Source organism: Lichenostomus cassidix, chromosome 20 (assembly GCF_008360975.1).
Source record: "Lichenostomus cassidix isolate B80296 chromosome 20, HeHo_3.0, whole genome shotgun sequence".
NCBI classification, from domain to species: Eukaryota; Metazoa; Chordata; class Aves; order Passeriformes; family Meliphagidae; genus Lichenostomus; species Lichenostomus cassidix.
Window position 1 is genome coordinate 14,055,955 of NC_139500.1, and position 26,133 is coordinate 14,082,087.

The 26,133-nt window shown below is 48.0% G+C and overlaps 3 protein-coding genes across 19 annotated transcripts in view; 1 reads left to right on the forward strand and 2 right to left on the reverse strand.

Moving 5' to 3' along the window:
• PHF20 (PHD finger protein 20) overlaps positions 1–16,162 on the reverse strand; it is an 80,729-nt gene extending 64,567 nt beyond the window's left edge. For 10 of the 16 annotated variants that reach the window (XM_085079539.1, XM_085079531.1, XM_085079532.1 and 7 more), the window contains exons 1-3: positions 15,681–16,162; positions 13,503–13,549; positions 4,815–4,863 (exon numbers count right to left, since the gene is read on the reverse strand). In XM_085079539.1, the coding sequence (XP_084935665.1) occupies positions 4,815–4,863; positions 13,503–13,549; positions 15,681–16,162 (578 nt within the window). Of the gene's footprint in view, positions 1–3,086; positions 3,216–4,814; positions 4,864–13,502; positions 13,550–15,680 lie in introns of those variants that run through there. The other 6 variants (XM_085079540.1, XM_085079534.1, XM_085079535.1 and 3 more) reach the window with 5 other exon arrangements.
• Positions 16,163–16,318: 156 nt separating this feature from the next.
• On the forward strand, positions 16,319–22,079 carry LOC146428897 (uncharacterized). Of its 2 annotated transcripts, none has more exons than XM_085079545.1 (5): positions 16,319–16,425; positions 18,855–18,975; positions 19,750–19,911; positions 20,258–20,347; positions 20,731–22,079. In XM_085079545.1, exons 1-5 carry the CDS (start codon positions 16,352–16,354, stop codon positions 21,919–21,921), a joined length of 1,638 nt encoding a protein of 545 aa, XP_084935671.1. In that variant the 5' UTR covers positions 16,319–16,351; the 3' UTR covers positions 21,922–22,079. The 2 variants fall into 2 exon arrangements, with proteins under 2 accessions (XP_084935671.1, XP_084935670.1); XM_085079544.1 differs by lacking the exon at positions 16,319–16,425 and adding an exon at positions 18,384–18,646.
• LOC146428898 (rho GTPase-activating protein 39-like) overlaps positions 16,419–26,133 on the reverse strand; it is a 67,491-nt gene continuing 57,776 nt past the window's right edge. Inside the window, exon 10 of the transcript XR_014856055.1 lies at positions 16,419–16,828. The gene's annotated coding sequence lies outside the window, so the exon portion shown is untranslated. The remainder of the gene's footprint in view (positions 16,829–26,133) is intronic.

Below are 26,133 nucleotides of genomic sequence, written 5' to 3' on the forward strand. Positions count from 1 at the left end.
CTGAGTTCACCCAGCATGTACCTGAATCAGTGCCGTCTTCTAAAGGTTGGGGTGGGAGTCTGTAACTATTAATCGAAAAAGGAAATTAAGAAAAACTTAAGAGTTCAGATTTTAGTTTATTTTGCATCAGAATGTAGGAAAAAAAAAAGAACCCTAAGCAACAAGTGCAAAGCTACGTTTTATTTTTAAGAGGTTTATCCACCTACCCCTCAAACATCCACTATTTTCCTTGCAGATTTACATCATACCCCTTTGTCACACTAACAACAGAATTTCATGCGTCCAAATGTGGAGCAGACACACATTTTGCTTAACACTCACAGATGAAATGACAGCTCCAAGGTGATTCTTTCCCTAATACACTTATTTTTCCTTTTCACAAAGGAGGGACATGCAAAACCAACATACACCCAAAGACACTGTCAGTACATTACTGCAGCTTCCTGCAGTGGTCCACCTCAGTAAGAGCTGCCATCTGGATGCAAGGGATTCATCTTAGCTCACCTACATGGGGCTGGAGAGGAACATATATATCTCCTGACTTCAGTAACAGGATCGCATGCAATAGGACTTCTATAAATACACACCAATTTTGGTGGGGAAGGTCTTACTATAGTTTCAGTCAAATACTTTTAAAAATATGAGTATCACAACTAAAAGAAAATCTGAAGAAAACCACCAAAGCCATTTAATCATAGTTACAGAAGCAACAGATTCCATGAAAATCTGAACACAGCTAGTCAGCTAACACTATTAGTCAAAGCACACACATACTGCACTTCACTAACTTGGCCAAGCTTGTTAGAAGACAGAGGATCACAAAGTTGAAAGAGAGGAAAAAATTTATGGGCAAAAATCTCATATCACTGCCCCCTCCTCCCAAGTCTTCCCTTCCTTCCCCTCCTAAGTTACAAAACTTAGGCTGCTTTAGGTTCTCTCTCACATCCTACCACTAGCTTGAACTATGACCCAACAGTCCTGCTCCTCAGACCACGAAAGCAGGCTGGCTTTTCCCTTTGCAGCCAATTTCAGGAACAACTTCCTCAAGCAGATGCATATTTGGCAGAGCATTACATGAGACAAGTTACTCAGTAGAGGATCTCATGCATTTTACCCTTAAACATCCAGCCTTAGAACAAGACTGAAACCATGAGACATGACCTTCACTGGGAGCCATGATATGGCTCATCACAAAAGGCTGAAATATGCTTCACCACCATGACCGTGACCATATGGAGAACTTAATTTCTCAGAAAGATGCACTGAACACTGAAGAAAGAAGCACTGAAGCACAGAAAGAAGCACTGAAGTAGGGGCTTGCCTACTTCAAGATTTTGTCTTTCAGCCTCTGTCCTCTCCTGCAAGGACCGCTCAAAAACCTTGAACTACATCAAAACAGCTTGTTAACAAACAACCTCAAACTGATCAGACAGTCATAGCTACAACTTGGAAATAAGAACACTTTGCCAGAATTCTAAAATTTTCTTCAGCAGAAAATCAATTTTTACTAACTTGGTACCTAAATTGAGATATGAGCAGGATTTCCGCTCTGGTAACTCTGAGAATACATTTATGCCACATATTCAAGACCATGATTAAAACAAGCAGACTAGGCCTACCCCAAGAGCTGTATGGCTTCTCTCTAAAACATCTTACTTCTTTATGAAGATCAAATCTGTTTCAGGAGCAAATACTTCAGGGTTTAGACATGTCACTACTTCCAAAAGAAAATGTTTCTAAATTTGTATCATTGAAAGAAAACGTGTTGTTTAAAAGGGATCATCTTTGCTTCGCCATCAAAGTCATTATAATGTAGATGAACTTTTAAAGACTACTCAACTATTCAGAGACAGATATAAATGAGGAAGGTACGCTTATCTCAGGGCCATGCAGAGGAAAATACATTAATATTGATCCCTTCATGGATTACAATTTTTGACTTCTAAAACAAGCTTTCTGCTCTGCTAACAGTGCAGGTCCTGTACACCTTCACCTATAACTGTTCTTACTCTCTCCAGTTTTAGGCTCTGTCAATGCTGAGCCCCAAACCTGGCATATCACCAAGTTCCAACAGAAGTGGGCTCCTCTGGAAACTGAAAATCTGTTTCATATTACTAGACAGAGCAAACCCTAGCATTTATGGCAAACTTTCACTAGTAACAGCCTCTATCATTTCCTCTGTGGAAACTGAAAAATCACTGCAGCCTTTTCCAAACCACACCTACCCAGGCAAAAACTATTTTCCAAATCCCTGCTGAGCGATTAAACCATTTGTTTACAAAGTGTCACACCAAAACCCCTGCCTTGAAATCAGCCCCACTTTCAAACTTCATACTTTCTCAGGGCTGCTTCAGAAGAAATGCAATTCACCCCACAATTCAGCCTATCTCCTTCATTCTTTTGTGTATCCATGCCAAGCCCCGGGATTACCCTTCCTCTGCCATACGGATACAATAAAGAAAAGAGGAACAGCATGGAAAAAAAAAGCCCCATAGTTCTCTGACTTGATAAAGAAGCACAGCCAACTTCGACAGTTTGCATAAATATAGTACTACTTTACACTGAAAATTTATGTTTTATTCTAGATGGGAAGCTTGCTATTCCAATTCCTAGGAGGCACTCAGTACCTTGGTGGCGATTCAGCAAGACTACCGGGTATGACAGGCAATAAAAAGTACTGGCAAAACCAGGACGTAAAAGCAATTAGACAGAGCTTGTCTTGGGTTCCCTGGAGATGCAGCACAGATGTTGCTGACCTAGGATACTGCAGGCAGCACTGCCACTCCTACACAAGCAACACAAGCTTGTTCCATTTCCTTCTAGGACAAAGCACATTTACAGTTGATTCCACAAAGCCTAAGGCTAAGGCTGACTCTGCCATCCTCCTCAGCACCACTGCACCAAATCTGCTGCCACATCTATGTATGAAACTGCCAAGGACTAAGTCCATTCACATTTTGCACATCAGGAGGGTTTTTTTTTTTTTTTTTTTTTTACTCTGCAGTAGTTTGTTTTGACCTTTTATGATCTGCACACATGACACCAGCCTAACATCTTCATCAATGGTAAAACGATGAAAGCCTCACCCAGTTCACCCCCTACATTATGCATGCCCCCATCGAGAATGGTCAGTCCAGAGAAGTCCATGGTCCCCACCGCAATCGGAACACCTTGCAAGTGGATGACCACAGCCATGCTGTGCTGAAACCACACACCTGCAGATGAGAAAAGGTATGATATCAGACTGCAAAACAGTATTTACAGACACCATTTATACTATACAATCCTATTGGCATCTTATGAAGACTATGTGGAAGTTTCATAAGCCTCACTTAAAAACTGTATTGGCACTGACACAGGAAGCTGATTACTACAGATTTTTAATGCCTGCAGACAAAACACCCTCTGCCTAGCAAGTTTTGACTACAGCAGCAGTGCTACCATGAAATATGCCTTCCTGTATTTTACCCTACACATAAATACTTATAAAACCCCTATACCTGCTAAATGTGTTAAGAACAGCTTCTGGTCATCCAAGAACATCTGCTCCTCCCTCATGTTGTTCTTGTGTACCATTTCACAGATAGATGGCTGGTTTTGGATCTGACCATAAGTTTCAGATGATGTCCCTCACACTGGTATTTCAAACCACAATGCTTAGATCTCCAGGCAAGTTTTTGGGTTTGGAATATTTTTTTTTTTTTTTTTAGTAACAGGAGCACACACATGACAGATTCAAACTGGACAGGAAGACCTTCTGGCACTGCAACAAATTTCAAAGAATACTGCATTACATCCCTTCTATCCAAAAGACACCTTTTTCAAACAAGACACCAGACTACATGCACTTCTTACTTGCACAATGTAGAATCCTCAACTAGATATTCATCAGCACTTACATGCTTTAAAAGTTTGCCAGATTCAATTAACAACTAGACAGGTGAACCCTGAGCCACAGAACATGGAAAGTGTATCCTAAACTGATACTTAACATCTCTGTAACAAGAATGCTAAACGGCTGATTCCTCACCACCGTCATTTCCTCAAACCATAAAACCAAGTACTTGATTTCAGTCTCCTACTTTTAATCTAGTTTATACAAGCAGATTAAGAGAACTGACACAATTAAAAATCTACATTTGCTCTACTCCTCAGACAGAACCATGGTGTTACATGACTGACCCTCCTCTCAACAAGATCCTCACTCTCTCCCTGAGATGACAGGACCTGGAGAACATAATTTTCATCTCCTCAGCAACATCTCATGTAACTGTGCTGTCAGTTTAAACTGGCGCTGAGACCGGGATAGACCAACAGGGAAGGAGAAATTATGAATATAAGCAATACAATAGAACAAAAAAAATTTTTTTTCTATAATGAAATCTATTTGAATTACCAAGTGCAATTAAAGAAAATACTCATTACTGAAAACAATTATTTTCAGTCATTTGATCATGTCCCATTTAGCTGTTCTGGTTTCCCCTCTTTTCCTGTAACACATTAGAGATAAAAAACAAGCACCTAAACACTGAACAAACAAAAAGAATTTGGGAAAAGGTTTAAGTCACATAAAATAAATCAGGTTTTTCCTAAATAAAGCAACATTGATGAAAACCTATTTTAATGAGTCTGTGTATTTTCAGTTGAAGGAAAAAATGGCAGTCTTTAAGAATATAAGAATTTAATGTAGATAAAGTCTTGCAGAGGCGCTGTAGATAGATAGTATTTAAGAAAAACCTGAATTTTAAAGCAAAATTTCAAAAGCTTAAAGAAAAGCGACAATTAACAAAAACAAGGATCCATGTTATACTCACCAACAAACTTGTTTACGTTGTTGCAAACATTCCAAACAGTGCTGTATAACTATATGAAAGGAAAAATAAAAATCATGTGAAATCTGAGACTAAAAGAGTTCAGAGTTCAAAAAAATATTCTTTCTACAATCAGTAATATCCCAATAGTAGAATAACACCTCTGGAACCAGAATTTAATCTGAAGATATTTCAGTACAGGTCAGCAGGCTGCTGTGATCTGAAATAGAGACACTTAAGAGACCCTTACAGACACACAGACACTCCCTCTGCATATCCACATCAAATTTCTCCATCATTTATTTGTTGTCAACTAAAAGTCACCAGTTACTTTATCATTACTCCTACTTTAGTGCAATAGGTATTGCAGTATTAACTAACTACACATTGTCCTCCCCTGTCAACAAAGACATCCTCAGTTAGATCACCTACATTCACCACACGGCAGAAGGAGCTGTGTTTTGCTCATACAAGAACGAGCTACAAAAGTTTCTCCAGAACTGCTTCTTCATCCACAAATCCAATTCCTGTCAATACATGCAGGCTTCCTCACACTGCAGGAGTGACAAACAGCCATTTGAATTATTCCCAGAAGTCAAATTCAGGCTGTAGATTGGGCACTCCAGTGACATTTTTCATGGTTTCTACCTGAGCTGAAGCTGTATAGAACCTGTTATGGTTTGGGAATGGTATTCTTCCATCAAGTGTTCCCACTGAAAGGAGAATTGGAGGCACAAAAGGTAAAGATCACTGGTTGAGACTGAAAACAGCAATGAGATAAGAAATGAACTTTTACAGCAATGATATTAAGAACAGAAGTGTACAAAAGAGGCAAGCAATTCACACGTGAATGCTCACCGCAGAGCCTGACACATCCCGACCATAGCCATGCCACCCTGACATGGAAGGGACCTCTTCCCCAGTTCCAGAACATGATGTGAGCTGGCACAGAATTTCAGTACAGGTCAGCAGACTGCTGTAATCCAAATGAGACAGAAACTTAAGAGATGATTACAGACACAGTCACTCCCTCTGCACATCCACATCAAATTGCAGCCACAACTTCTTCTGGCTACTACAGAAATTAACCTTCTCCTGGCTGGAAACAGGACATTATCCACCACTTTTTCTATACCACGTACATCATGCCCAACTCCTAGTCTTTTCCAACTATACACATAAAATGTATGTATATAGAGACACAGATATCTACACAAGCATAGATACAACTTCCATTGTCAATAGCTGTCCTTCCAAGATGACTGTTGAGTTCATTTAGCCCAAGACTATGGGTTGCATGCATCTTAGATGTCTTCTACGGCAGGAGGGCTGGTTGCAAACTGCATAAGGAGTTTATGGCTGGTATATCTGGAGCTGTCTATATACCTTGTCAATGGTAGTCATAGCACACAGTGGCACTATCATTCAGCAACTAATTGTATAAAATTCAACATCACAGAATCTTCTCACCCAAAAATCAAATGCCTTTGAGGTACTCATAATGCTTCCCTGTCCCTCTGCATTACCCACTGTTGGAGGTTGGGGAGGTTGGAATTTTCCTCCATCCTGTTACTAGGAAACAAATGTCTAAGTGCTCATACCTACTAAGTCTTTTGTAAGAGATAAAGACTCTGGCTGGGCGTGGTGAGGAGAGGAAGCTCTCCTGCCGGACACTCCCTTGTCGGACACCAGGAGGAAAGCGACTGCTTTTGGCTTCTGGCTGCGACCGCGGGATATCCAACTGTGCTCTCTTTTCTTCTCCTGGCTGGGTGAGCTTTCGCTGGGGAAAAGAGGCGCGGGATTCAACCCTTTTCCCCGCTGGGAGCGCACGATTTTCCCGGCTGCGCTTTTGCAACAACTGCGGGGGGAGCCCGGCTGTTACTGCCGCCCACCCGTTTTCGCCAGAATACATCACGGCATCTGCTGTGACTGCAGAGTCCCTGCCACGTTGCTGGCTAGCCCGGGAGAACCAGCCCCCTGCCCCTGCCACCCCACTTTGCCGCTCCAAGCTGCCTGCCGCGCACTGCTTGCTGCCCAGTCTGTTCGCCATTACCAGCTGCGTGAGGCCGACCTGACCCTGCTCCACAGCGCCACCTGCAGCTGGTCGGCAGTCATCGCACCTGTCGTGCCTGGCCGGGAGCTCAACAGCGCCCCTGCTGCTTGCGACCGTGCTTACACCCAACAGGAAAGTGCGTGGCAGCCCAAAGGACATCTGCCACTGGTTTTCTGGTTTTGTTTGTTGTTGCTATTCCTGTTATTGCTTGTTTTACTCTGCTATAGATACTAGCAAAGAACTGTTATTCCTTTTCCCATACCTTTGCCTGAAAGCCCTTGATTTCAAAGTTAAAATAATTCGGAAGGAAGGAGGGTCACATTCCTAATTCTAAGGGAGGGTTCCACCTCTCTTAGCAGGCACCTGTCTTTAAAACCAAGACACCCACCAAGTGCACCCAGGTCCTTCAGCAAAAACAATCCCACAGACAGACTTGTCTTTGTCTGAGGTAGGACTAATCCAAGTTGTCTTCCATAATATATTCCTCATGTAATTCTTCATATTCCATTTCTCATCGGGTCTTTATCCTTTTCTACGGAACATGGAGGTTTTGACTGGAAAGGGCCAGCTTGATTGGTGGAGCCTCACGTGTTAACTAACCAGGTGGCTTTCGCTAAATGTGAATCTCAATGTCTGAAGGTTCCCCCATCCACTGCTTTCAATATGGTTGTTAACAGCCCTTTATCCCGTTCAATTTTTCTAAAGGCTGGTGCATGGTAAGGAACACGATACACCAACTCAATCCCATGCTCTCTGGCCCAGACATCTACGATGCTGGTTTTGAAATGAGTCCCGTTGTCTGACCCAATTCTTTCCAGAGTGCCATGTCACCACAGGACTTGCTTTTCAAGGCCCAGATGGTGTTCTGGGCAGCGCCATGAGGCACAGGATGCATCTCCAGCCATCCACTGGTGCTTTCTAACACTGTCAGCACCTAACACTTGCTATGGCAGGTCTGTGGGAGTGTGATGTTATCAATCTGCCAGGCCTCCCCATATTTGTATTTTGACCATCATCCCCCACCCCACAGGGGCTTTACCCACTTGGTTTTTACCTGCTTGATTGCAGTGCACATTTCACCATTATGGATAACCTGGGAGATGGTGTTCATGGGTAAGTCCTTGGTCATGAGCCTATCTGTAATGCTGTGTCCCTTTCCAGATGATATGAGGCGTCATGGGCCACCCACTGAGCCAGAAATAGTCCACCTCAGGCAATTCAACCTTGGCAGCATGATCCACCTGTCCATTGTTACAATGCTCTTCAGTAGCCGAACTCTTGGGTATGTGTGCATCTACATTACATACTTTTACAGTGAATTTCTCTACCCAGGCAGCCACGTCTTGCCACACTTCAGCAGCCCAGATGGGCTTCCCTCTGCGCTGCCAATTGGTCTTTTTCATTTAGTCCAGCCACCCCCACAGAGCATTTGCCACCATCCACAAGTCAGTATAGAGGTAGAACATGGGCCACTTCTCTCATTCGGCAGTGTTTGAAAACAGCTGGACGGCTTTCAGCTCTGCAACCTGACCACCTTGTCCCTCAATAGCTTCTGTGACTCACTGTGTAGAAATCCATATGGCAGCTTTTCATCTTCAGTCTGTCCCTATGATATGACAGGAACCAGCAGTGAACAGAGCACATTGCTTTTTATTTTCTGGTAGCTGATTATAGGATGGGGCCTCCTCAGCATGTGGCACCTTTTTATCTTCCTCTTCTGATGGTAGTCCTGATATTTTTGCCTTCATGCCACTTTGTAATGATTTCCAAGATCCCTGGGCAACTGGGGTTTCCTGTTTGAGCTCAGTGTGGTCAGAGAGATCCACTTACTCCACGTGGCATCAGTGGCGTGACATGTGGAAGGGAATCTCCCTTGGACATCCCGTCCAGCACTGGCAGTTGGGGTGCCAGAAAGTGCTATGCGTCAGTGTCACTCACATCTGACCCCTTCACAAGCTGCCAAGATCACTTCTTCAGATGAGGTGCAACAGGCCTCAGATCTTCTTTATCACCGAATCCAGAACCCCAGGGGTTGTCTTCAAGTCTCCATGGGTACTTTGTCAGAAACTCCAAGGATCATGCTTCCCAGCTGCAATGTAGAGCACATTTTTCACATCTTACCCTGTCCTGACTGGCCCAAGGGCTGCTGCATGAATAATCTCCAGTTTAATTTGTTCAAAAACTTGTTGTTCAGAACCCCATCTAAAATTGTTGTTCTCCCATGTCACATGACAGAGAGGGCTTACAATCTGACTATTTTATGGAATCTGCATCCTCCAAAACCCCACAGTGCCTCAGAAAGCCTGTGTTTCCTTTCTGCTGACTGGACATACTACTTTGATGACCACATCCACAGGAATCTGACGACATCCATCTTACTATTTTACTCCTCGGAACTGAATTTCCTGGACAAGTCCATGCCCTTGGCAAAAACAGCCTTAAGGAAGATTTGTTTTCTCTCTTTTCGAAAAAACCTCCTCTGCTGTGTTGCCGCATGTAATGATGTCATCAATGTATTGCAAGTGTTCTGGAGCCTCACCCTTTTCCACTGCAGCCAGCATCAGTCCATGGCAAATGGTGGGACTGTGCTTCTACCTCTGGGGCATTCAATTCCAGGTGTAGTGGATGCCCCTCCAGCTAAACACAAACAGTGGCCTGCACTCTGCTGCTAAAGGAATGGAGAAAAATGCAGTGGCCATGCCAATGATGGCACCTTACTGCCTTGGATTTCAGTTCATAGAGAAGTTCCAGCATGTCTGAGACAGCAGCACTCAGTGATGGTGTGACTTCATGCAAGCCAGGACAGTCCAGTGTCAGTCTGCACTCTCCACTGCCCTCATGCACTGGCCATATAGGACTACTGAAGGGTGAATGAGTCTTGCTGACCACTCCCTGGCTGTCCAGTTTTTGCCTCATCCCATGGACAGGGGTCCCACACTCCTGGCTGATGCAGTACTGCCAACAATGCACTGCTGCGGTAGTGATTAGTTCTGTTGTGTTCTTCGATTCTCAGCAGTCCCACAGGAAGGGTCCTCTGAGGGACCAGGCAAGGTATTCAACTGTTTAATTTCCTCTGTCCCCACAGCAACTAACCCAAAAGCCCAACGATGCCATTTTGGGCCTTTGAAATACCCTCTTCTGAGCTGATCTATACTGAGGATGCCTGGAGCTCTGGGCCAGTCACAATGGGGTGGTTTTGCCATTCATTCCTAGTCAGGCTCACTTCAGCTTCCAGGACAGTCAGCTGCTCAGATTCCCCATCACCTTAGAAATATAGATTCTGCCCCTACAGATCTCAATAGCATCAGGGTAGATTACATGCCAGTACCAACTAAAATTTTACGCTCCTGTGGGTCTGATCTACCAGGCCATGGACGTACACAATCCAATAGATTCAAATGTCCCTTTCCCCGACCTGGCTGGGCCCCTCTAGTTTTGGTCATGGTACTCATTGCTCACTTCTTGTAAATATGAACTGGAGGTCTATTCAGGACAATCGCAAGTAACATCAGCCCTCCTGTCTCAGGACTTGCCCATTGGAAACTGGAGAGGCATTTATCCTTCAAAAAATTTCCTGCAGTGTTTTTTCTACCTCTCTGCTCACATACCTATGCTGCCAGGGAAGGTTTTTCTACCTCTCTGCTCACATAACTGTGCTGCCAGGGAAGAAGTGCATTTTTCCATCCCACTTCCTCATGTCCTCTATGTGCTACCTCAAGTAGGTAAAACCATGTTACCTCATTATGTTCCCCTCTCTCACACACAGGGGTGGCGGCTCCTAATAGCAGAGACTCTGGTCTGTACTGGTGGGGCATGGGACATTTCCTCTCCAACCTGCTTGAGTCTTTCAAGTCTGTCCACAGTCTTGGACAGTTCACAGCCAAGTCACAGGTCAGTCAGCAGGAAAAAAGATAATCTCATATTGCAAGAGTCAGGTAGATACCTGGAGCACTTCTTGTCCTCCTTCTTTCATTGACATCAATGCCAATGAGCTGGTGTACAACAATAGCACGCTCTGTACAAACTTCTGCCACATGGATTGTTGAGAAAAACTGGAGAAAATGATTACTCGCTCCAAACAACTGAAGGGGAGGGGGAACAGCAAGTTCTGTGGAAAGCGGGAGGTGCACTGCTCCACCCCTGCCCCCAGGAAGCTCTAGTCCAGCCCAGAAAAAGTGTAACGCACTGGCACACTGCAAGCAATGCCCCACACCCCATGCCTGCAGCCCCAGTTTAGCCCCAGAGTGGCTGGATGATCAGAAGCCCCACCTGGGGGGTGTAGCCACAGGAGGCCAGAGAAGATAAAACCACTGCTCTGAGATGCACATGGTAAAATCCCTAATGTCCTTGGATTTTATAATAGCTGAGATTGCAGTGGGATCAAAGAGGGCAGCTGTATCCTGATTTTCTCCCTTTTTTTTTTCCTTTTTCACTCTTTATTTCCTCTTCTTGGAATATGGGTAATTTAAGGTCAGATAGGTAGCGTATGCTAAGTGAAATATCTTATTTTGATTGCCTGTTTTGTTTTAAATTTTGCCAAATTCCTGGTCTGCTAAAGTCTGCCAATTAAGTATGGGTTTTTAACCTCCTGAGGATGTTGCAGCATTTCTCCCTTGTGCCAACCTCAGGGAAAAGTAGTACCTCAAGCCTCCTTTAAATAAACTTGCCAAGTGAGCACTGGCGCTTAATATTTATGTATCTCATCTGGATTTATAGGGGATTGCTTGTTATTTGAATCCCTATAGATTATCCTCAGCACAGCTAATTCTCTCAAGTAGTGGAAACCTTTCTCTATGGTGCTCCACCTGCTTGGGCACACTAATAAACCATCCTTGAGAGGGTACCTTTCCCTCACACTTGACAAGAGCTGCCTCCAGAGGCTGAAAGTTTGTCCTCTTCCTGATCCCCTGGTAAATGCTTGCATCACAGTACCAGGATCCTGTTTGCTTGGCTACATTACCACCCAGCACTACATGGCCAGCTGCGATATCCCAGCTCTGAAGTTGCTCTGGGTGTTTCAGCAGCACAGTACATGCAGCAGGATGCTGAACCTAAGATTTTTTTTTATCACCAAGCACCAACATGAATTTTAGCTATCAGATGAAAAACATTATGACCAAAAATAGAAAGAGCATGTCAAAGCACAAAAATTATCTGGTTACAGTACCTGCAGCAGTAACTGGACTTGGACTTATGACTCCTAGAAGAAATCTACCTATAAAAACATCCATTAAAAAAACATGCCTGAGAAATATTTTTCACAGCTAATTTGCAGCACGTGCAATATTGGCCACTGAAAATCCCACAGGTCACTGTTTCCACCCAGTGTTCTGATACCTAGACACGGCATTCTGTTTCATTATTCCATTGTTTCCTGCCTTGACAAAACCAAATCTACCCTACTTGTTGATAAAGAAGATGATATTTTCAAGACAGTCAAAGGAAAATCTTCTAAGTTACACTGCCGTGAGTACTGATAAAAAAATATGTCTTTATTGAAGATAACTCATTAAGCACACATCATCTGTGCATGTGCCACCTTCTAAGAAGGATATGACTCCCCTATTTAAATTTTTTTAAAAGGAAAGAAAGGGGTGCACTTCAAGGCTACTTGCAGACTTGTCTCTCAGCTTAAGAGATGAAAGGACAGCAGGAAAAACAAACAAACAAAAAAAATGTGTCTTTTTGCAAGCATAGTAACAGCAACAGAGAGAAGACAGCTGCAGCGTAGGCAAAGAACCGATACAAATACATGGGATCATGTAGCAAAAAAAGCCATTAGCAACTACAGTACAGGGAAGAAGCAATTCCAGCCTGGTGTACTCACAACCCCTTGCTATGCCAATACATGCTTTTAAGCCTAACTAAAATCCTAACTCAAACCCTACCAATAGCACTGTCTTTGCATCATTGATGTACAGGTCCAGACTAAGGATACTCAGCTCTACATCTAGAGCACTAGAGGTGCTCAAGACAGTCCTGATTCAACAACTCTGGAACAAGAGGATATTATCCACTTTCTTGGGAAAGAAGTGCTGATTTTAAGCAGTAGGAAAATAAGTCAATTTTGAAACTAGTATTATAACATCAGCAACAAGATCAGGAAACCTCTTTGGTGTTAGCGTCATATATTAAAAAAAACAAAACAAAAAAAAACCCACAAAAAAAAACTTCCTCACAATAAGCAATAGCGCTTCCTCTCTTTCCATTAATACAGGCTACCAAGCTGAAGACACAGATGCAGACAGCTGTCCTTTTTAATCAATTTCCTTTTAACCAGTTTTAAGAACTCCATTTCAGGTAGGTTTATGAAAAAAGTAAGACAGACTATAGTTGGCTACCCTTAAATATGCTGGTTGAAAGTACTCAAGCCCAGTAAAAACACACACAGGCATGTCAACAAATTACCATGACTGTGAAAGAAGTATTTATGTTTCAATAGACATTATTATCTGCAGCCAGTCAGGATGGACACAGTACACATCCATGCATGCCTGATCATTTAAGCCTGGTTCTTTCAACCACAAAAAATTGAAACACCAGTAGTTCCAAAAGGTCTTTAGAAATAAACAGGCCATGTAGCTATTGGTATTTGGACAGAAAGGACAAACCAAGAATTCTGAGCCATGATTTCTCACCTGAAGAAAGTATTTTCAGGCATGAAGTACAAGGAGTCAAAACAAACCTGTAAGCAAGTAAGGAAAGGAAGTATGAAGGTAAGGAATTAATTGAAGCAAAAAAGGAATAGACTTACTCAGCAATGAACTCACAAGCACTTCACAAGACTTCTCAATATGATACACCAGACCAAAGGATATGCAACTTCTCTTTTTTTCTTAAGATTTAAAAAAATCCACTGGATCCATGCAACTAGACAGCCATCAAGAGTGCAGCTGAAATACTGACAACCACTTGTAGGGCTGAGCAATAAATCCTTCCCCTGTCCCATGTACATTTTTTAGCTCAGTTCACAACACAAGTGCTCACATGTGTGCAGGACAGTGCCACACAGGCAGGACAGCTAGTGTCAGCACCTGTCAGTCTGACAAATTACAGCGACAGACAATACCTAACTTTTGCAGATGCAGTTATAAATAAAATACTTAGTTACAGAGAATTTATTATCCCCTACAATTAAATTACTGATTGCATTCTCCTTTCCTGGCCAAGGGGGAGAATTTAAGTTAATATCATTGCCTAGGTCATTCGGGAACTACAAGAACAAAAGAAAGTGCTACAAAGAGCTTAGCCAATTAAAGGTAAGATTTAATTACATGCTTCTTACATTTCAGTCAACGCAGTACCGCTATGAGCAATTACTACTCGAGCCTCATTCCCAACTTGACCTTAAAATTACAGGCAAACAGATTTTACTCTCAGCCTGCTCAAGCAAAATTTTTTTCCATTGAGCAGACATCCACAAAGTCACCGGCAAAAGCATAAACTACACAACTCTTCCACAAGCTGACTTAAGCCAAATAACAGGCATTCATCTAAGCCACTTTCATTTATTACTGTGAAACTATTAGAAGTCACACAAAAAGTAAGAGAGAACTATACTATGACTGATCTTTGCTTAAGTGTTCTCATTTGACTGTTTTTGGAAACTGGTTCTGTGAAAGGATACTTACTCATTATAGAAAGTTACATGAACCCAAGTAAAAAGCATTTGTTACAGAGATGCTCAATTACAAGCTGCTGTACAGATACTTAAAAAAGGTTAATTCAAGTCATTACCATTGCTTTAATGTTTCATTTAATTATCCCACAACACCAAATTCTGTAGTCAAGTGACATTTATTCTACTCCACTTGGAATCATCAACTTTCAGATATCCCTCCTAATTTATTTTCAAGCATTTAGGCTACAAACAATAGCCTGGGATCACAGAAACATCTCTGGTACCCAGATTTTCAACAAGTAAAGAAGATAAAACTGTTTCCCGAAACTGTATCTGTTTCGATTAACCAAACCCTGGTATGGCTACAGACTACCGACTGGTACAAAAATCCATTTTGGTGGCAATAAGCCGTATTTGAACCCACACCTGTCAGGAAGACCACCACAGTGCCTCTCAACCGCACGCACTACACAGGTACGACATGAGGCAGCTTTGGGGTCAGTGCAAAGATCCACCACGATTTCTGTTCTTTTAAAACAGTTTAAAGGGACAGAACACAGTGCGTTAAAGAAATGCTCCACATTTAATGGGACAGAAGCCTCCAGCCGGCGGTACCGTCTACGGAAGCCTCCCCCTGCCGTGCTGAACATCTGGCAGGGCAAGTACCTGCTCCAGGCGGGTTCCCCACTACCCGGGGTCGGGTGAGGTGCAGCCGCCCCGCCGAGCACCACCAAAACCAGAGCCGCCAGTGCCCCGCAGCTCCCGCTCCCTGCCGCAACCGGTCCGCCGGGCGCCACTCCGGACCCGTCAAATCCCCAGCTCGGGCCCCGGCGACGCCACAAGGTCACTCGGCCACCCGCGCCAACCGGGCTCGCGGCGCCTGCGCTCGGCCCGCACAAACTCACCTGCCCGCGCAGCTCCGCGGGCCGCCGGACGCGGGCGGCAAGACGGAGCCAGGGACGGGGGAGCGGGCGGGATCGGCCCGAGCCGCGGGCCTCAGCGCGCCGGGCCGCAGCGAGGCAGGAGCGGCCCCGCTCGGCGCCCCGGGGCCGCAGGCGGGAGGCGTCGCCCGGCCCGGCCCTTTGTGTGCGGGGACGCGCCCGCCCGGCCTCCCTCCCCACGTCTCCCCACCGCGCCGCGAGCCCGCAGACCTGGGCAGGCGACCCGGCCCGCCTGGGCGCCGCCGCGCTCTTACCGAGGGATCTGTACGGGAAAAAGGCTTAGAACGGAGCCGCTCCGCCCGGGCCCGCGGCGCGCCCAGGCCCGCGCACCAACCGCTGCCGCACAAAATGGCCGCCGCGATGCGGCGCCGCCGCGGGGTGGGGGCCGCGGGAGCCCCGCCCACTCGGGCCGAAGGGCACGCGCAGGGGGCGGCCCCGGGCGCGGAGCCGGTGCGGGCGGCCCTGGCGAGGGTCCTCGCGAGGAGTGGCTCCGCCGGGCCGGGCGGTGGTGCCGCGGCGAGGGGAGCTCCGCCCGCAACGGAGCACAGGCACAGTGCCCTGCGGGGAGCGTGAGCGCGGGAGTGGCACAGGGGTGAAATACAGGGGAGAGTTGGCAACCTGACCCCTTGAGCCCCTCGTGAAGCGAATGCCAGGATGCCCACGGTCCTCCGCGTACCCGCCCCTGGCTGTCGCAGCCGCCGCAGGCTGGGCTCGGTCCCTTCGGCTGGTGTCCCATGTCCCGGGGAGCGGGTGAGCTTGAGCAGTGCCCTTCCGAGGGGGTCGTCACTGCCCCTCAGCCAGAGGACTGCGGATTCTGCTGTGGATAACAGAGCTGTTCCGGGGCAAATCAATTTTATTTTCTTTTTTTGGTAGATTCATGCTAAGTTAAAGCCCCAACCAGATTGACACAGAAGGGCAAAAATCTATGCATGCTAGAATTCTTAACGTCAAGTATTGCAGTGTGTGTCACTGTGGGTGGATAAATTCTCCCTGGTTCAGGTAGGTTTCCTGGGATAGTCCTTGAATTTCTGCTCTGAGGCCACAGACCAGCAGAGGATTGCTGCCTGTCAAGTTTCATGATTGAAAGAGTAACTGCTGTGGCCAAGGCGTCTGCAAACACAGTGCTGATGCTGTCAGGCTTCAGAGGAAGACACAACATGGCCCAAGTGCTTTTTCCTTCTGTCTTCCTCCTCCTCCAGCTGCACGAACTGCTGTTGGTGCACAAATCTGGCTGCTTCTTTACCAACAGCCTCAGCCCAGTGTCATAAGCAGTGCAGGACCCAGAGAGCACACAGGATGGTTTAAACAGGAAAAAAAAAATAAAAGGTTGAAAATACAGTTTTCAGTTTGGATTTATATTTTAACCTGGAAATCCCACATGGGGTCTTAACATGGCAGGTTTCTGGAAGAGAAAAAAGTTGCAGAAAGAATTAAAATAGAAAGCAGCTGGAAAATAACTCCAATGTTTTGAGAGAAATAGATTTCTATTTTATTTTACCAAAACATCAGCATAGTGTTTGTATAATGGGTTTTTTGACAGCACTGTATTTCATTCTGGAGTTTCATAATTTAAAAAAGCTATAGACTCTTAGCACACCTGCCCTGAGGACCACTTCCTTCTCCTCCAAAATGAGTCTTCCTAGATCCCACTGGAATCCTTTGCTCTGCTGTTCCCACTGAGAGCATATGGCTTTTGGCAGTTCAGGGATGTGTCTATGCCAATTTGTGACATTTCTACTTGTTCACTGTCCAAGGGTCCAGCTTCTCTGTTTGATGTGAGTGTCCATGGTTAAAATATCGGGAATGCTCAGACATTTGCCATACTTGCTGTTCTGGCTGGCCACAGAGAGGCAGCCCTTCCCAGGGAACAGAAACAATGCTCCGCCACAGACACCTGGCTGGTCTCTGCCTATTCTGATGTGGGTTGCAGACAGACCCTGCTTGGATCAGCTAGATCAGTTAGGGTCCAGTGTATCTCCACACATCAAGGAAAGTAGTAATTGTGGACACACTAAGCTTTGTGGCCCAGGAAGGAGCCCAAACTGGTGAGGGCAGAGGCAGGCAGTACTGCTTTCCTCTGTCCCCTCTGCAATCAGATCCAGCCAAGACTTTGGGCAGAGACCTCCTTCTTCCCACCTTGCTGAGCTGTTGCAGTTCTGTGCTGTGAACTTCAGTGGATTTCCCTGCAGGGATGTCACCATGCTAGGAGCATCACAGTCCATGCCAGCTGAATGTGGTGCAGGGCACATGGCCCTTGTGGATGAGCAGGATATGTGGCACAGGGAAACTGGGGCACAGTCGATGCTGCTCCTCCACTTGCCAAGCTGAAGAAGAGCTGCACCTGGAGCATGTGCCAGAAACTGCTTTGGAAGGAGAGGAACACCATCCCTGGGCTTTGCCCCTCGCTGTTTCCCAAGAGACCCGTGGTAATCACTGCACTTCCAACACATTGCTCTGCCTGTCTCTTGCTTTTGTGCAACGAGTGAGGCTGGCAGGACTCTGCAGTGCAAAAGCTGCCCCAATGCACCAGACTGGCTGGAGGAACGGGCACTGGAGACCTTGCTAATTCCATCCAAGAAAGGTGTGGGAAGTGAGAGCAGATAGGAGCAGCAGAAGCAAGGGTAGGGGAGACTGGGAACGCAGCAGAGAGGTGTCTGGGCTGAAAGGGAGCCTGAGGAAAGGGGAGTAGAGAAAGCCCTCAGCTGTGTTTCTCTACTGTTTCTCAAGACATGACCCAGGAATTAGATGTTGCCAGGGATGGGCCAAATATCCAGTTTGGTGCAATTCTCCGAGTTGTGGCTGCTTGGCCATGACAGGGAAGAAAGTCTAAAAACAGAAAGGGAGCTGAACCCAGGCATCTTTGGTGTGGCAGGTCCTCACATTCCTTCCTGCTGGCAAGGAAGCTTTGCCTCACAGGACAGGACAGGAGAGGCGGGGAAGGAGCCTATGGACATGAGCTCTTACAGACAGGTCACACGGAGCAGGTGGCCGACAGGACTGTCTCCAGAGGGGCCTACAGGCAGGCCTCCCTGCCATCGGTTTGGGGGGCAGTTTCTGTGTGACATAATGTCACTGTGGAGATGTGACAATGCAGTGTTATGACCATGCATTTATGTGACATCACCATGATGTAACAATGCCCCATGGCTATATCTAGCCAGGAGACCAGCTGTTGCGTCCCCGCAGCAAAAGTCATCGTGGGGTCAAAGCACCATGAGAGGTCTTAGAACGATCTGTGGAGCACCATCCCATAGCTGGTGTCCTGCCGAAAGGCAGAGGCATTGATGAGTGCACTAGGAATTAGCGGGGAGGGGATCAATGGGCTGATAGAGAAGGCTCTGCTGGGGAGCCTGGGAGATAGGGCCTCAGGACTGCCATGCAGGAGGCTTACTGAGCAACACCTCAGTGTCTGTGTCTTCCCATCTCAGCCCTGGAAGACCAGATACCAGGAAAATGGACCCTGAACTGCTGAACCTCCCACTCGGAGTGAAGATCCCTGTGGCACCTGGATCTAAGCCTGTCTTCTGCAGGGAAAAGCTGGGTGAAACGGTAAAAGAAATAGAAAGGGGTAGAAAAATCTCTCCTCTTTCATAGCATCCCCATCATGCAGAGATGTTCTTGTGGCCATGTGCACTACAACAGGAGCTGCAGCCCTTCAATTTAACAGGGCTGGGCAGAGGAAGCTCCAGGATCCCTTGAATGCAGAGGAAAAGCACTTGTCTATCTTGGCACTGGTTTCTGGCACCATGCATATGTGTGGCCAGGCCCCTGCCTTTAGCAGGTGGCTGTGTGTGTCCAGGTGCCAGGGCAGCACCCTTCCAGCTCATTCCACAATGTCAAGCCAGGCCCTGGAGCACCTTAGAGGGAGATTCCAATCTTCTCCTGCTTGCCACCTTCGCACCTTTGGAATAACCTGGGCTTCCCTGCTTGGGGAATACACTCACCGTTGTCATCCAGCTTGCACTGCTCCTTCCCAAGGCAGACACTTTCTGGAGACAGAAGCAGCTGACACAGCTCTTGGGCCTGCCTAACCTGAGGAGATTGGTTTCATCCATTCTCCACTGGCTGCATTTGAACCTTTGAAGGTTCATTTGTGGATGGGTCTGCAGTTCTTCCTGGTGGCCTAAGACACCTATTTGCTGTTGGGGTTGCTGTTGGGGTTTGTCTTTTCTCTCCTAACCCATCACAGCCCAGCCTGGCCCAGCCTAGCCCTGCAGTCTGTCTGTGCAGGTCTCTGTGCCCACAGAAGGATGGGCATGCCATGCAGTACCTCTTTTCTGCTCTCTTCTTCCTATTTCATACTCTGGAAACTCTCTCTTACAGCTCCACCGGCCATTTCCTTATTTCGCTCTGGATGATCCCTACTTGTACCATTTCAACCCCAAATACAACTGCCTACATGACCCTGCCCTTCGGGACTACCACAAGCGCAAGGATGTCCGGCAGTTGCTGAAGAGACGGGGCTTCATCACCAGTGACAACAAGGTAGATTTGGGTGTCAGGCTGATCAAGAGCAGCCCTCTTCAAGCCGGGCTCCCACTGCCTTTGCTGCTGCCACCTGCTGCTGCCGGAGGGCAGGGCTGTTCGCTGGTGTCCCTGGGAGCAGAAGCAGCACCCACATCCCCCTGGCAAGTCCCAGTCCTGCCCTTCTCAGGCTGCCCCGTGCTGCCTGGCTCAGCCCTGGGCTGGGGGGACATCAGGGGCCCTGACACCAGGGGTAGAGGGGAGGGCTGGGGGGCAGCTTCCCTCCCGCTGGGGTTGGGCTGTCTCGGGGAAGGCTGTCTGCATTGCTTGACAGTGCTTGGGGGATTCTGTCCTCGTCCCTCCATAGGTGGTTTGCACTCTGAAGGAGTTCAACGAATACAGGCAGTACCTGACCCGGAGCAAGCTGCAGTCAGAGCAGATCTTGGGGCAGCAAGAGGTAGCAAAGCAGAGTGTTCATGGGCACGGGACAGTGGTGCCCAGGGCTGGGGCATCCCTGCCGGATCAGTGCACAAGAGAGGAGGGCTGTGCTGTGCTGTGCTGCGCTGTGCTGTGCTGCTGGGCCGGGCACTGTGGTGGGGAAAGGACCCCATGGCTGGGAGCTGAGCCAGCACAGGGCACTGGGCTGGGCACGGGCAGCAGGGCCAGGCACGAGCAGCAGGGCCATGTGCAAACATGTGCAGTCCTGAGGGAAACCCTTCTGTCCTGCCCTCATGGCCTGGCTGAAGCAGAGTGCTGGCCTGGGCCTGCAGGAAGCCTCAGCACACAGGGGCCGAGCACTTGTCCAGGCAATGTGAGCCACAACCTGGTGTCACCTTTCAGGAAGGGTTTCTGCCATCCTGGGCCAAATTAAAGGATGGCCCCAAACTGCCAGGAACCACTGGCACTTCCTGCTGGGGGAAGCGGCGGCTGCAGCCTCAAAAACCACCCAAGAGCAGAAAATTAGGGGGATGCAGAAAAGGGAGAGCAGCTTTGAACAAGGACCAAACATACTGCAGAGCTGAGCTGGGCCAGGAGGATGCTGAGCTGGGCCAGGAGGATGCTGAACTGGGCAAGGCGGATGCCAAGCTGCCCAGGAGGGTCTGCACTGCACCCGACTCCCAGAGGAAGCCAGATAGCACTGCCAATGGCCTGTTGAATGCTGCATTTGAGCAACCAACTCCAGCAGAATCCAAGAAGCTTGAAGAGTTGGCTGAGACTGTGGTGCACATAGTGTTGGAGAGGCTGAAGACTCCTGGGAATCAGCATGTTAGCTTTTTACAGAGGGTTGCCCAGGGAATCAGAGGAGGATTTTTAGGCAGCTGCATGAGAGCAGAACCTTCAGACACTTCTCTAGATCACCATCAGAAAATGGAAGTGATAGTGAAAGAGCTTGTAGCCACAGTGTTGGAGATCTTGGGGGACCGTCTGGCATCCAGGACATCCAAAGCTTCTGAGACAGCTTCTGAGCAGCCTGTTGATGGAGGAGCCACCCAAGCAGACAAATCCAAGGACCCTGAAACAGCCACTCTGGACAGAGCACTTTCACAGGATACCCTTGACAAACTCACCAGAGAAGTTGTTGAGAATGTTCACTGCACCTTGGAATCCTTTGTAACTTCTCAGTTTGAACGAGACACTAGCTGTGAGTATGCTGAAATCCTGGAGCTTCCTGGGGGAAATGTCTCCAACAGACAACTGCTGCCATCCCAGACACTTCCAAGGCAGGACATGGAAGCAATGTTGCCGGCCCCTGCAGAAGGGGCTGGATATGCCAAAACCGTGGAGCCTGAGGCTTGTACCATGGTGAAGGAGAACTTGGAAAGAAAAACAAACCTAGGGTCAACAGCCTCAACCAACACTTTGGATATAAGGACCATGGCAAATCATATTGCTGACTCAGTATTAGAGCAGATCAGTCCACCTGGGCCTGCACCAGAGAATTTTCAACGGCCTGTCACAAACCCACCCACATCCAAAGGCGGAAAGGAAAGCTGTGCTGCTGAGGACCCTCTCCCTTCTGTGGACCCATAGTTTTCCCAACAGCCCATCACTCCAGCCCAGGCCAGAGGATGGCACAGACCAGAGTGCCCAAAGCTCATCTGAGGCAAGCGAGGTGTGTGACTGGAGAGCCTCAGACAGCAAACACAGACCACATCCTTGTGCTAGCAAAAAAGGTTTATTTCCAAGGCCTTGTTTGTGCTTTCTTCAACCCAGACTATGCTGTCTCTGTATATGTCTCTGGGCATTTTCCCTACTGTAACCTGTCTTATCTTCCCTTCTTCAGCCTCTGTCATGCTGAGACCCAATTTTATAGGGAATTTGAGGTAGGGAGGCAAGGAGTAGCCAGCATTTTTGTCTTGTTTAGCAACCTTTGCTGTTGGGTGGGAAGGATGGGTTGGGACCTTTTCTTCTTTCTCTGGGAATGAGTTCAGGTCTCACCTGTAAAGCCTTTATTTATGCTCAGCGTGAGCAGAGTTGTGAACTCCACAGGACTCATTGTCAGGGAGCAGCAAGATCTGTGACAGGTCAGGTGAGTGGGAACCAAGATGGCAGGGCACTGCCCTATCCAGCACAGGACAGGCCCATGGTAAATGGAAGCAAAGCAGGGACAGTGACAGTGACCAGATAAGCACTGGAGAATCCCACAGTGATGAGGCAGGTCAGGGGAGGAAGTCAGTGTATGTGCTGGGACCAGGATCCACATCATCACAGAAATGGCTGACCCAGCTCAGGCAAAGGCCCAAGGGCAAGGCTCTGTGATTAGGCAACGTTCCTGAGAAAGAGGGAGGAAGTTCCAAGTGAAGTGTCCTTCAGCTCCTTCCCCTCAAGGGCCTGGTTGTAGTGGTGCTATTGGGGAGCTGGCCTCGGGCTCAGCAGTTCCACTTCCAACACTGCCCATGTTGGCTGGCAGCCCCAAATTCCAGCAGAAACAATCACACTCATGGCTGAGCGATGCACCCAAGGAGCAGCCTCAGTGTGTAGTCAGAAAGGCCTCTGTGCCTGGCTGGAGAAATTCCCTGCCTGAAACACTCTACTCCTTCTTGCCTGGCCACCCTGGGGCCAGCACGGGACTGGGAAGGAGGGGTTATGTGTCCACAGGGTTTAGTCTTCTCCTGCCCCTAGACCTTTGCCAGAACCCTCAGCTGCCTCAGCACAGCCCCCATGGGGGCCTTGCACTCTGTGCAGCTGCTGCAGCATCCCGCTCTAGGGCAAGGCGGTTTCAGATTCATCTAGACATGGTCCCCACCCTCCACACCAAGGTGCAGCAGGCCAGGGATGAGTTTTGTGTCCAGTTCTCCCCTCAGAGTGTGCTTCACTCTGCTTGTATCTATTCTTGTTCTTGCTGGAGGTCCCACAGGTCTAGCTGACCTCCAGGCTGCTCTCAATGTGCAGACAAGAGTGGGAGGTGAGTGACTCACTAGGTCAGTGTGCCATCATCACAGCAGTATTCCACATCTGGGTTCTTTCTACTTTGGGACAGTTCCTCACCCCTTCTTTCTTGACCAGAGCACCCCAGACCAGAGGCTGAGAACTGGCTACAGATCTCCAGGGAATGGTGTCCACACTCAGCCTGTGCCCTTGGCCAGAGCAGGCACAGTCCCATCCAGGGAGTGGCTGGGAGGGACACACAAACAAGTAGACCCCTCTACATCACCACACCCAGACATCCCTGCTGATTTAGCTGGAAGAAGGGAGAAGGCTGTAGATTCTTCACCTTCTCATCCTTTATGGGGCTGGCCGCCTGCAGATGAGACTCTACAGGCCTTTCTGTGGTCCCTGGGGTTATAGGGTCTGGCTGACATGCCCTGAGAGTGGTGAGGTAGCATCCATCAGGGGACACCCTAGCCCAGTATTTGGGGACTCTTTGCAGTTGCACTGCCCTTGTGTTCCTCAGCAGGCACCAAGACCAGGTCGTTTCAGGGAAGCTGAACATCACAGCTGAGGCAATCAAGTAGCTTAATGAAAAGGGAGAGTCCCACTCCCTCCTCCATTCCACACCCTCTACATCCCTCACCACCCACCCAGTCTCATGCCTTACTTATGATCTGAGCAAAAGACCAGACATGGCACAGATGGAATGGAGGAAATGTGTCTGCAAGTGGAGATGAGCTGACATAACCCACTAGTTCTTCCTTGAAAGAAGCTGCAGCTTTTAAGGACAGCCTTGAGCTTCTGAACACCTTCACGGTTTGGGCCTCGATTCCTGCCAGCATCCAGCCCTGACAGCTGAGGTCACACAGTCCATTAGTCCTCAGACACAAGCTCCCTTTATGGTACCAGTAAACATTAAGAACTTCAGACAAAATGGATAGTTTACATGGTGAGACAGAGGAAGGTCCAGGCAGAGGCTGGGGCAAGAGATGCAGGTTCAAATCTGTGGCCTGGACAGAGTCCTCAATTGGTGTCCCCTGCTTTTGAAGGGACAGTACAGCTGATGAGTGACTCCATGTGTCCCAAAAGCTTTCCTGCATGGCCATGTGTAAGCACTCAACTCTGGCAGGGTCCCAGTGTGGTCCACCTCACTCAGAACACCTATGCTCTTTCCTATTCCCTCGTCATAAGATGATGAATGCCTGAACTGGTTTCACCAGCCCACAGCACCCACACCCAGTTCTCTCCACCATTTACCATGGCTGAAAAATGGTGTAGGACAACAGGAGCTCTAAAAGCAACAACCTCAGTAGCTCAATCAGCTTTTCCCGTCTTATTGTTGGTGGGTATCCTGCAGACAGTCCATGGGTGTGCCAAGAGCCAGAGCTCTGCTCCACACACCCCCAGCTTGGCACTGTCTCCACAAGCCAGTTCTGCTGAATCTGCCAGTGCTGTGCTGCACCCACATCAAACCAGCACTGGAGCAGCGTCAGGACAGGGAGCCTCCCATCTCTGCCTCCTGCCAGTGCTGTGGGTCTCCCAGTGCAGGCCTGCCCATTCCTCTGGTCTCTGCCTTCCCACAGGGCTGATTCAGCAAAGCTCCATGTAAGGATTAGACTAAAAATCTACATGAGAATGAAGCTAAGAATTGGCATCCCACTACCCATGAGTTGTGAGGAGGTGGCAGAACCTCTGGGCATCTCTGGTTTGAGAGAGAAATGGAGTATCTCTGGGGGGCAAGGGCCTTCACATTTGCAAGGGGTTGAGAGAGTGGGAAACTTCTCTACCAGGAGGGGTGGCCTTGTGGTTGCCCTGTCCTGTAAAACATCAGGCAACTGCCAAAACTAAGCCCTTCCTCCATCTCAAGCTGAACCTACAGACAGGTCCAAAATCCACCTGTGATCCTCCAAATCTGCCCAAACTCTTCAGGAGCTGAGGTGACACCTGGGCAGCAGACCTGAGGGCATGGTCAGCTGCCATCAGCAGCTGTCAGAATTGTTTTTACCATTTCCATTCACAGACATAGCAAAAAGCTCTTGCAAGGCTCTTTGAAAAGGAGACTCAAACCAGCCAGAAATCCAACAGCACCAGCAAGAGCACCCAGCACTGCAGGACTGCTGACCCCATTGGGACACACCACCCTCCCACAGCCAGCAGTAGGTCATGGACAAGCTGCTGGTGCCTCCTCTCAAGGAGCATGAAACATGAGCTGTGTCCCAGCTGCCCTCTGGCACAGGGCCCTTCTGCACTGTTCGTGGAAGCCCAGAACAAACCACAAGCTTGTTCCAAGCCCAGCTGCTGCTCTGGCCATCATTTTAAGTGATCCAGGTATCAGGCCGTGGTGACTGCAGGAATGAGCCTGAGTCTTGGAGCTTGAGCTGAAGCATTTGGTTTGTAGGCTTTTCTGATTTGGCCAAAATCAGCTCATTTCCCAGGAAAGCTTTGGGGAACACTCAGAAATTGGGCTGCAGACATCCCCCCAGGAAAGGATTGTGTGAGGTTACAATGTTCTTGGTCTTCCTTCTGCTCTCACTTGTCATACAGGCCACCCACAATCCTTCTGCCAGCCAGACTGGTGGGAACACCCAGTGAAGGTCTTCCTTCATATGTGATCTTCTTCAGCATATGTGACCCTAAACTGCTGGTGTGACAGAGCAGCCCTTGCTGGCTTTGTCTGAAGCGCACCAGCTTTTCCTAGTCTGACAGGACAGTGACAACTCCCAGAACACCAGCAGCACGAGCCAGATCCTGGGCAGAAACTCATTCCTGTGTGGCTGAAGTGGAACAGCCAGCACATGCCCCTGCAGCCCCACTACACTATGCAACCAGCACCCCTTTGGAGCACCAAAGTGCTGACTGCTCTCAGCAATT